The sequence below is a fragment of the Sciurus vulgaris genome, assembly GCF_902686455.1.
Source record: "Sciurus vulgaris genome assembly, chromosome: 8".
Classification (NCBI taxonomy): Eukaryota; Metazoa; Chordata; class Mammalia; order Rodentia; family Sciuridae; genus Sciurus; species Sciurus vulgaris.
Window position 1 is genome coordinate 72,760,394 of NC_136468.1, and position 12,623 is coordinate 72,773,016.

General features: G+C 36.6%; 1 protein-coding gene across 3 annotated transcripts in view; it reads right to left on the reverse strand.

The window, feature by feature from the left end:
* Nucleotides 1-636: 636 nt before the first annotated feature.
* The window catches only part of IMMP2L (inner mitochondrial membrane peptidase subunit 2), a 906,633-nt gene continuing 894,646 nt past the window's right edge, over nucleotides 637-12,623 (reverse strand). For all 3 annotated transcript variants that reach the window (XM_079149361.1, XM_079149362.1, XM_079149363.1), the window contains exon 7: nucleotides 637-1,270. In XM_079149361.1, the coding sequence (XP_079005487.1) occupies nucleotides 1,151-1,270 (120 nt within the window). In that variant the 3' untranslated portion in view covers nucleotides 637-1,150. The remainder of the gene's footprint in view (nucleotides 1,271-12,623) is intronic.

Sequence of the window (12,623 nt, forward strand, 5' to 3'; positions counted from 1 at the left end):
TGTGTGTGTGTGAACACATGTATTTCTATTGTTCTTTCTTTCCTGCCTGCTAATGAGACATTAGCATCCACATTTGCAAGATGGCTAGTCATTATTTGGGATCTTGTCTGCTGATAAAACAGAAGAAAACGAGACCAGATGAACAGAGGGAATTGGTCCAGAAACTCTGTTTTCATCAGCACAAACTTCCAGCCAACAAGAAGGAAAAGGGAAAAAAGGCTTTAGAAATCCTTTAGACTTTCTGGGGAATTTGTCTCCTTATTTGTACAAATTACAGAATCTATTATTCTACTACTACTCCCTTTTGCAACTGGTTTCAGTATTATAGACAGGACATTGAGAATTTATTTGGGGAAAGATCGAACTCAGTTGATCTGGAGTGATTTTTTTTCCAGTTCACTGAGAATTTTTCATTAAAAAGTGATTTAATGCTGATAAATGGGTTTCTTCATCATTTTGATCAGGCACGAGATCATACAGAAGTTTTGGATTTAAAAGGACCAATGACGAAAGCTTAATGGTTTGAAAGTATTGACAGAGTTGGTTCCCCATTATTTAATTCCTTACTTGCATAAAAGACAATATGTTCCTCATTAATGGATGTCTGGTTAAGTGATAATTAAATACCAAAACAAGATCTGAACAAATCACTGTTTTATTTTAACATCACCATTCACTGCCAGTTTATCTGGCAGTCGCTGCACCGTAGATACTATCAATTACAATGTAATTCCAATTATTACATGTATGTCTTTTCATGTTCTCTCTTAACAGTAAATGACAAATTATTGTCATTGAATATTAATTTTCAAAATCTTTCAGCAGCAGGCACAAAATCAAAACCCAATCAACAGAATAAGTATGTACAGGAAGAAATCAAAGTTACCTCCTTTAAGACAGAGATGCAATATTTTCATATTCCTAAAGGTCTGCATTTGGGTGGCAATAAACAATAGAATACTAAAATTTAACACAGAATCTGGTATCATTTAATACTGTTTAATATTTTAAAACTTTAAGAATATAGATCACTTTAATGTGGTAATTGTTTCTTGCACAGCATCACATTGTAGGAAGCTTTACCCTTTTGGGGTGCTCCCCTCCCACTATAATTGTCTCCACAAAGTGGGCAGCCTAGTGAGCCTTGCAGTCATTCCTCTTCACTCTTAACCAGTATGCGCTCCGGAGGAAGAACAGATTCCAGTTTCTGCCAGCGTTCTGGAGGCCACAGGATATGAGTAGCGTGGGCATGCAGAAGTCCCAGGGAAACCTGAGTCCATGAAAACACAAAGAAAGCAACAAAGAAATCATTTTACAAAGGTCATCATCAATATCTTGAGAGCAGAATTTGATCCACATTCCATAGAAAGATGCTGATAAAATAGTCAACACCTACATAGCATTCCCAGGTATCTTAAGTATGTGAATTCCTTTGATACTTGCAACAACCATTTGATGTAGGTAGTTATTATTTCCTCTTTATAGATTAGGATAAAAAAAATTCAGCGAGATTAAGAAATTTCTCAAAAGCCACATACTATCAGTTGCTAGAGTCTGGCTCCAGTATCAGGTAGGACAGGCTGTAACCTTAACCTGTACCCTCAAGAACCTATTTCTACAGACTCGGGAAGTATAAATATAGTTTATAGTCTCAGAATTTTTTTTTAATTTTTAAAAAAATTTTCAATGTAAACAAATGGGGTACATCTTGGTTCTCTGTTTAGTCTCAGAATTTCTTACAGAGTTCATGTATCTGACAAATTTTCATTTTGAAATCATACAGACTTGAAAATTCACTTTTGTGAAAAATATTGTCTTACTACTGGATGAGCAGTAAGAGTTAGGTGTGAGTTCAGGTAGCCAGCCTCCATGGAGACCACACTGAGCAACAGGGAATCAGTACTCATGGAGAGAGTGGAATCCAGGGGCAAGCCAAACATGGTGGAACAGGAAGCTAAGGAAAGTATGAAGACTATGGCAGATGGTAAAGAAGCCCATCAGCAGAGATGAGCAGTGATCTTCCAGGAGGGAAGAGGAGGCAAGGGGGAAGAAACTCTTCCTGGAGGAAATAAGGCTGAGCCTAGAGGCAGAAAGGAACCTTAAACACCATAATCTCCCTAAAGGCATCAACTCCAGCTAGCAGGAGAAGGTGTCACACTTGTTTAAAATACAGATCAGGGCCATAGCCTCAGAGATTACCTGCTATCATACCACTGAGATATACCCCCAACATTTTGTATTTTTATTTTGGGACAGGGTCTTGCTAAGTTTTTTAATGTTGGCCTTGAACTTGCAATCCTCCTGTTTTAGCCTCCTGAGTTAATGAGATTACAGGTTTATGCCACTACCCTAGGCTAAGATGTTTACTATTAATACCATATTACTTGTTATATGGTCCACATTCAAAATTTTCCAATTGTCCCAATAATATCTTTTATAGCCATTTTATTTTTAAAATTCAGGATCTAATCAAGGATGACCAATTGCATTGGGTGGTCATTAGTTTGCTTCCAATTACATTTTGTTTACTTTAACCTGAAGTCCAGGACAGTTGCCTTGCAAAATGTTCAACATCTAGCATTGCCTGACTTTTCCCCCTCATGAATTGATGCAAGTTAAAAAATTTGGCAAGAAGAAAATATAGTCGATAATGTGTTCTTCCCATTCTATCATATCGGGAGGCAATAATATCAGCTTTCTCCACTGTTGTTAAGTTTGATAGCTTAATTAAGATGATGGTAACCAGATTTCTCCATTTATAACTACATATTTTCCCTTTTGTAATTAGTAAGTAATCTATGAGATATTTTGAAACAGGATAAATATCCTGTACGTCAACAACATTGCATCTAATGGCTTTATTATCTTTTAACAGCCCTGCCTCAATTACTTTTTACATTGGAAATCATAAAAACAGTGATTTTCCTCTATTATTTCTTTTATACCTACTAGCTGGCACTCTTCTCTAAAAACAGAAAAAAAAAAAAAAAAGTCTTCTATTTCTCTCTCAGTTCCAACTCCTTCTATTTGAATACCAAGGATGTGGATGTGCTTGTTAAGTCAGAACCTGTTACCATCTTTTGTTTGTTGGATGTTCAAAGTCCTCAGTGTGGCCAGTGAGAGCACTGTGTGCCCTAGCCATGGCACCATCAACCTTATTTAAGCACTTTCTTGCTTTTTGACACTACTAGCTGTTACACTTTAAACCTGTTTCACCTCAGACATTTCACCTCAGAAAAGAAACAATACCTTCGTTTCTTTTGGCAAGAAATGCGATTTATAAACCAAAGTCTGATATGAGGCATGCCTGTTGATCCTGGAATTTCAATATTCTATTACATTTCAGGAAATAACTATGCAAAAATCTAGCACCGAAAGGCTCTCCTTCAGTTTCCCCCATGCGATATTTAATTTCCATTCTTTTACAGTGAGCACCCTAGTTCTCCACATTAACACATTTGCTCATTTACATGTTCCTGAAATACAAAAAAAAATTAATGATTTCAGGGTGACTATGCTATAACCACTACTTACAAAACATTTACTGGTAAAAATCAAGACTTCTTGGCAATTATTTTGCTTCTTGTATTAGTCCGTTATCTGTTATTGACTGGGTGAGGTATGAAGAAAAAAGGTTTATTTTGGCTCATGGTCCTGGAGGCTGCACCTGGCGATGGCTTGCTGCTAGCAGATTCCTGATGTGGCACAGGCAACAGGCGGAGTGTGGATGTTGGGTCCTTCTCTTCTGATAAAGCCACCAATGTTCTCTCATCGGGTTCCACCCTAATGACTTCCACCTAATCCTAATCACTTTTCAAAAGCCCCACCTTCAAACAGCACAGTTGGATTAAGTTTGTAGCATGTTAATACCTCACAATGGCTATCAAACTCAATGGCATAGGAGTCCTTAAAATATATTTTGTTGTAAGTATGTTTGATAGAGTCCTTCTATTCAAACTTCATTTGAATCAATTTTTTTTCCTCCCCAATGTAGTAATGTTAAAAATTCATAAACAAATTCATTTGTTTCTATTTATTTTCAATTTTAGAATTTGCTTTTGTTATTCTTTTTTTTGATTCAGTTTGGTTTTGAATGTATAAACATTTACATGGTTCAAAAGTCAAAATTATTTTGAAAAGGTATAGTAAGCAGAATAATGCCTCCTCCCCAAAGATGTCCACATCTTAATTGCCAGAAGTTGTGACATGCTATATTTCAGGGCAAAGGGCACTTAAGGTTGCTAATCAGTTGATTTTAGGACACTGGGACTGGCAGAATGTCTTCCCTGATAAGGGGATGAGGATTTTTAATGGGGGTGGAGGGGTGGGGAGTGAGAGAGGAATGGAGAAAATTTAGATTATGAATTATTCCAGGGTCTCAAATGTCAGCACAATGAAATATGAGAGAAAGTAAAGAGAATATGTTGCAGAACATCCTAAGTAACAGTGGCCCCCACATTACTTCCCAGGAAATATTTCCCTAGACCTGAATGATCATTCATGCCATTCTCTAGTTGTTATTTACCTTTGTTCATGTCTGGACCCACTTGAGTTAGAGAACAGCTGGTCTCCATCTCACCCACAGGAACCCTTTTTAGATTTAATAGCTGCTACTCAACTGTACCTCAAGTCTTTACTTGCTTTTCCAAGTTCTTAAACTTTTTCACCAAGGGTGCTTTGCCATTTTTTTTAACTTGACTGAACACTTGACAATATATTTGTTTGCTTGCTTCTTTAGTTTTGGAGCTCAGTTTTGGACACAGTGATTCAACTCTGTATTTTTAATCAACACTCATTTTACTGAAACTAATCTTAGGATTCTTTTATTTCAAACAATTATTAAAGATACTATTCTCACTTCCTGAGAAAAATTAATGTTCACAAGTATGAATAATAATGGTAAAAAAAAACAATGGGCAAAACCAAAATTACTTAAAATCATGATATGAAAATGCAAAATTCAGGGTTTTAAAAATATTTTAAAAATATAAAACATTGATGTGGCTGCATTACTGTAGTATGCTAAGTTTAAGTCCTATGGGTATAAACTGAGGAGTGGGATAACTGGGTCAAAAGGTGGGTCCGTTCCAAGTTTTCTGAGGATTCTCCACACTGCTTTCCAGAGTGGCTGCACCAATTTGCAACTCCACCAGCAATGTAAAAGTGTGCCTTTTTCCCCACATCTACACCAACATCTATTATTGTTTGTGTTCTTGATAATAGCCATTCTAATTGGAGTAAGATGAAATCTTAATTTGCATTTTTCTAATTAATAGAGATGTTGAACACTTCTTCATATATTTATTAATCACCGGTATGTCTTCTTCTTTCCTTGGCCAATTTATTGATTGGGTTCTTTGTATTTTTGGTATAAAGTTTTGTTAAGTTCTTTTAAATTTTGGAGATAAATATTCTAAAGGAAGTGCATGTGAAAAAGATTTTCTACCACTCTGGGCTCTCTTTTCATAATAGTGATTTTACAGTAACATCAATGTATATAGCAGCTCAATTCACAATAGCTAGACTGTGGAACCAACTAGATGCCCTTCAACAGATGAATGAATAAAGAAACTGGGGTATTTATACACAGTGGGATATTATTCAGTCATAAAGAAAAAGAATATTATGGCATTTGCAAATAATGGATGGAATTGGAGAATATCATGCTAAGTGAAATAAGTCAAGCCCAAAAAATCAAAGGGAAATAAGTCAATCCCAAAAAACCAAAGGCAGAATGTCTTCCCTGGTAAGGGGATGATGATATATAATTGGGGTGGAGGGGTGGGGAGTGAGAGAAGAATGGAGAAAATTTAGATTATGTAGAAGGAAATAAGAGGGAGGGGGGTATGAAAAATGGTGGAATGAGATAGACATCATTACCCTATGTACATGTATGATTACACAAATGGTATGAATCTATATCATGTGCAACCATAAAAGTGAAAAGATGTTCCCCATTTGTGTACAATGAATCAAAATGCAGTTGGTAAAATAAAAAATAAGTAATTAAAAAATATTTTAAAAAATTTTATGTATGTGAGTGTGCATATATATGTATACATGCTATATCTAAATATCCTATTAATTTTCTCGATTGTGTGGTCCTGGGTCTTTATATTTTGTTTGTATGTCTATAGACATGCAGAAAGCATAGTGAATATAGAAGGATATAAAAATCTAGGAAACATGAACTTTTTCAAAATCAAAAGTTATGTTTTGGGTAAAGTTATGTTTTGGTCTCCACACTGGCTATTTTAGGGTTCTCCAGAGAAATAAAACAGGATGTAGAGTGTAAGGAAATTTATTTAGGGAAATAGCACATGTCATTGTGAAGGCTTGGCAAGTCCAAAATCTAATGGGGGCAACCTTTAGACAGAAGACTGGGGGAAAAGTTATAGTTTAAGCCCAAAGGCAGTCTTCTGGAGAACCAGGAAGGGTTGATGTTGTAGATGAGGTACAGGCATTTGTTGGCTCTTTCCCTATTGAAGGGGGTGGGTGAACCTGTGGCTCTACTCAGGCTTTCAACTGATGAGAGGAGGCTCACTAATATCACAGGATAATCTGCTTTATTCGAAGTCAACTGATTTAAATGTAAATCGCATCCTAAAGCACACTCACAGAAACACCCAGAATAACGTTAAACCAAATATCTGGGCACTGCAGTCCAGTTTAACTGACATATGGAATTAACCATTCTGCCTAAGAAATCGTGTCCTCTTCCTCCTACTCCTCTTTGCTTCCCACAGTGTTTAACCATGCAGAGCAGCGTCTGAATGATGTACACATACCAACTCATTTAATCTCACAATAACTGCTGGAGTAGGCACAATTATTACTTCGACTTCATTGTCGAGGAAACCTAGGTACAGGAATATATTTTTTGAACTGAGACTCAAACCCATAAACTGTGGTTCCAGAACATCTGAATCACAATTTATCATCCAAATAAGACACTTTTGAGAGTCAATAGGAGGATTATTTTAATTAAGACAGAATACTAAGTGGAAAATGGGCTGATATTGGACAAATCAGGATGTAGTTGCTCTGTTTGATGCTTCCTGACCCTGCTAGGTCCCACATCATTTCCTGAGAAATTTGTCAAAAGTAAATGAAAATCTATAGTTAAGAGTACATGTTAGTCCTCCAAATTTGTATACCAACATCTTAATGGTCAATATCTGAGAATACAACTATATTTGGAGATAAGGCCTATAAAGAGTGATTGAGTAAAAATAATCCTATCTGACTTGACTGGTTTTCTTATAACAAGAGATAAGGACATCCAGAGAGAAAGCAGGTATGCATGCACACAGAGCAAAGACCATGTGAGAACACACCAGAAAGGAGATCATCTGTAAGGCAAGGAAAGAGACCTGAGAAGAAACCAGATCTGATGACCCCTGGAACTAGGACGTCCAGCTCCAGAATTATCAGAAAATAAATTGTTGTATAAGCCACCAAGACTGTGATGATCTTGCTGTGACAGCCCTAGCAAATTAATATACACATGAAAAAAAAAAGGAACATCAAGCTAGCATTAAGGCTCACAATATGTCCCAATCTTCACTCAAAATAGGGATAAAAAACATTTGAGGAAAAAAAGAAAAAAAGAAAAGAACTTTGTTATTAAGGAGAGATTATTGAACACATGCAACACTCCTGAAAAGTTAAATACTTTGACCAACTACTATAGCCTGGCTTTTAATTGCCCCCCAAAGGCCTATGTATAAAAGGTTTATTCTGCAGTCTGTGGCTCTACTGAGTGGTTGAAGAACCTTTAAAAGGAGGAGTCTATATTCCCCCTAAGAACTGGAACAAGGCAGGGATGCCCTCTTTCAACACTTCCATTCAACATCTTCCTTGAAACTCTATCCAGAGCAATTAGACAGACCAAAGAAATTAAAGGAATATAAATAGGAAAAGAAGAACTCAAACTATCCCTATTTGCTGATGACATGATTATATATTTAGAGGAACCAGGAAATTCCACCAGAAAACTTCTAGGACACAGAAATGAATTCAGTAAAGTAGCAGGGTATAAAATCAATGCTCATAAATCTAATGCATTTTTATTCATAAGTGATGAATCCTCTGAAAGAGAATTTAGGAAAACTACCCCATTCACAATAGCCTCAAAAAAAAAAAAAAAAAAAAAAAAAACTCGGGAATCAATCTAACAAAAGAGGTGAAAGACCTCTATAATGAGAACTACAGAACACTAAAGAAAGAAATTAAAGAAAACCTTAGAAATGGAAAGATCTCCATTGTTCTTGGATAGGCAGAATTAATATTGTCAAAATGGTCATACTACCAAAAGTGCTATACAGATTCAATGCAATTCCAATTAAAATCCCAATGATGTACCTTACAGAAATAGAGCAGGCAATCATGAAATTCATCTGGAAGAATAAGAAACCCAGAATAGCTAAAGCAATCCTTAGCAGAAAGAGCGAAGCAGGGGGTCTCACAATACCAGAACTTCAACTCTACTACAAAGCAATAGTAACAAAAACGGCATGGTAGTGGCATCAAAATAGACAGGTAGATCAATGGTACAGAATAGAGGACACAGAGGCAAACCCAAATAAATACAGTTTTCTCATACTAGAAAAAGGTACCAAAAACATACAGTGGAGAAAAGAAAGCCTGTTCAACAAATGGTGCTGGGAAAACTGGAAATCCATATGCAGCAGAATGAAACTAAACCCCTATTTCTGCAGAAAACTCCACTCAAAATGGATCAAGGACCTTGGAATCAGACCAAAGACCCTGTACCTTATAAAAGAAAAAGTAGGTCCAAATCTTCATCTTGTCAGCTTAGGATCAGACTTCCTTAACATGACTCCCAAAGCACAAGAAATGAAAGTAGGAATCAATAATTGGGATAGATTCAAGCTAAAAAGTTTTTTCTCAGCAAAGGAAACTTATCAGCAATGTGAAGAGAGAGCCTACAGAGTGGGAGAAAATCTTTGCCAAACACACTTCGGATAGAGCACTAATCTCCAGAATCTATGAAGAACTCAAAAAAATTTACATCAAGAATACAAATAACCCAAATCAACAAATGGGCTAAGGAAATGAACAGACACTTCACAGAAGAAGATGTACAAGCAATCAACAGATATATGAAAAAATGTTCAACATCTCTAGTAATAAGAGAAATGCAAATCAAAACTACCCTAAGATTCCACCTCACCCCAATTAGAATGGCGATTATCAAGAATACAAGCAACAATAGGTGTTGGCGAGGATGTGGGGAAAAAGGTACACTCATACATTGCTGGTGGGGTTGCAAATTAGTGCAGTCACTCTGGAAAGCAGTGTGGAGATTCCTTAGAAAACCTGGATGGAACCACCATTTGACCCAGCTCCTCCACTCCTTGACCTATACCCAAAAGACTTAAAATTAGCATACTACAGAGATACAGCCACAACAATGTTCATAGCTGCTCAATTCACAAAAGCCAGATTGTGGAACCTAGATGCCCTTAGATTGATAAATGGATAAAGAAACTGTGGTATATATACACAATGGAATACTACTCAGACATAAAGAAGAATAAAATTATGGCATTTGCAGGCAAATAGATGAAGTTGGAGAATATCATGCTAAGTGAGATAAGCCAACCCCCAAAAAAACAAAGGTCGAATAATCTCTCTGATAAGCAGATGATGATACATAATGGGGAGTGGGAGGGAGGCAAGGAATGGAGGAAGGATGGATTGTATAGAGGAAAAAGAGGGGTGGGACGGGTGATGGGAAGGAAAAGTAACAGAATGAGACAAACATCATTGCCCTATGTACATGTATGATTGCACAAATGGTATGACCCTACTTCATGTACAACCAGAGAAACAAGTTGTAGCCTCATTTGTTTACAATGAATCAAAATAAATAAATTATTTTTAAAAAGGAGGGGTCTAGTGGGAGTTCTTCTGGTCATTGAGGGTGTGACCCTGAAGATCTTGGAATGCCAGCCCCTTCCCCACCCTCTCTCTTTTGCATCCCAGTCAAATTGTGAACAGTTTCACCATGTACTATGTCACAATATACTGCAATAGGGCCAACAAAACATGAACTGAAACTTCAAAACTGGGGGTCAAAATAAACATTTTCTTTTATAAGCCAATTACTTCAGGTATTTGTTATAGTAACAGAAAGCTGATTAATGTAGCAACCATCATAACATCTTATTGAGACTTGATTCTTTTCTCCTTATCATTCGAGTCCCATGTATAACTGTGTCTCCTTAAATGAATTTACAATATTTTTTAGATATTAAGAATCTACACTAATAGTAAATATTGAACTACAACATAAAACCATCAAGTGCACAATTGCAAACCTTGAGTAGATCTACTGAACAAGAAAACAGCTCCATCTGCCTGTATTAATGGAGCTCTTACAATAACTCTTTTGTCTCTAGGGTACCCTGAGCCTGTGTATTGGTAATCAGTTATACAGATTAGTAGTCACCAAATTGTTTTGATTGTGTACCCCATTAGCAAAATACTTAGAATTCACTTCCATTTTTTATATTTTAAAATTATATATAATTAGCAATCGATAAGATCAAACATTAGCAAAGCTCAAATTCTTATTTTGGGATACAAACAGATGTTTCCATTTTTTCTTGCATTCAGAGTATCACGATCACATCACCTAAATGTTCCTATCCCCACTTCAGAGGTAGGTACTCTAGGAATCACAAAAAGTAGTAGTTGGAAAAGTCATCAGTACTATCAGTCAACCAGTTTGTTTTGTCTACAATATGCCAAGGAACCACATGGACTAAGTTTACACTGAATCGCTCGTCTCTGATTGAATTGGCTCCACTGAGAAGTTATTTTGGCATCTGCCAGACACAGCCTTCATGAGCCCAGTTTTCCTTCAGGTGCCAGGGCGCAGGTGCATGTTGAGAGGTTCTCTGCCACCTCCCCATGGACCTGCATCTACAGGATGCACCTCCATTCCCTGGCTTCAGGAGACCCTCTCTGAGGGCAGGGCTTGCAAGGATAAGATAAGGAGAAGCGAAAGCAAAAGAGTCCTGTGGTGGAATAAGGGAGAAAAGACTGAAGTTACCAGGAAAAAATAAAGGGAAAGAGGAAACCTGTTGCTGGGAGCAAAGACCTTTCTTAGAAGATGTTCAATACTGGAGGATCAGAAGAGTATTTATGTGAGAATGAGATGAAGCACAAAATTTCTAAGTTCATTTGATTAAAATGTTTTCTAAATAGGAAAAACAAACAAATTTATCTGCATTATTAGCAAATAAGATCTATCTTTGATGAATTTACTTAGCAGCATAAAAAGAGAGAGAATTTTTCACATAAACAAAATAGGAGTCAGATGATATTTATCTTACAATATTAAATTACTTATAATTATGTTTGAAAATCAAATCAAACTGAGAAAACATACAAACTTTGAAGAATGTTGTTTTAAAATAAGTACTGGTTTCTCAAGGCTGAGAGAAATGTCAGTTTTGCAATCAGACATCCTAAGTCCTTCACAGTCTTGTCCTTCCAAACATCTTGATGATTCTCTCACCTATCTTAAGAGAAACATTCAAGATTCTTTAGAAAACATTATTAGGTGACACAGAGTTTTGTAATCACTGATGGTATGCCACCATGGATTGACAGCAAACTGCTCTTACCAAAGAACTTTGATACAATCTCAAGAATTTTTAAAAGATAAAATATAAATTAAAATGCATGTACATGTGTACATGTAATAATACATTTTCTTTTGTGTTTACAGCATCTTCCCAATAAATCATTTAAATATATCATGAAGGCAAAGGAAATTGGTTTGATTGCCTCCGGTGACTCTCGTTTGCCTCCAAGGCAGATGAACAAGAATAAAGGAGGAGAACAACTTATCACAGGTGATTGCCAGTCCTCTGGGATGGATCCTAGATGATTATCTGGGCCCCTGATCATCACTCTAGCTACCTGTCTTTTTCCCAGACTGAAGTTACCAGAATACAACATCAATGCCAATTTGCTGGGTGTGAGCTAGTGAACACTTCCCAGTGATATGAAGTGTCTGGGATTAATGAAGTCTTTCTGGATTGGGGTGTGACAAAGGTGGTGCTGTCCTTGGAAACACTGCTGAAACCAGAGCCAGGAGTGTTCTAAAAGAATGAGGTCACTGAAGAGAAACCCAGGACTTCACTGGCAACCTCTGTTTTGTTAACTTGCATTCAACATGATGCCACAGAGGAGGGAGGTGACCTGACGGTGCAGATACGGCCTTCGTGGCTGCGCCTCCCAGGTCATCATTTTCTGCTCATTTCATCATCACACATCAACACAAAAATACCAAAGGCACATCTTAAAAACAACCTGAGAGACTAAGAAAAAGAGAAAACAACAAAGTAATTCCTTTCATAGCACAAAAGCAAGCTTTCTTTAGATACCAACAAAAACAGATGCATGGTCTAAGAAAATCAAACAGAATTAAAAATAAAGGCAGGGAAACAAATGTCACATAGAAAAATGAGCAATTGCACTGTTCAAAAAGTATTATCAAAAAAATATTTTGGAAAAAGACTGAAGAGTAGAAACAATGTTACCTACTTTATTTTCAAACATGGATTAACGCATCCAGATTTCAA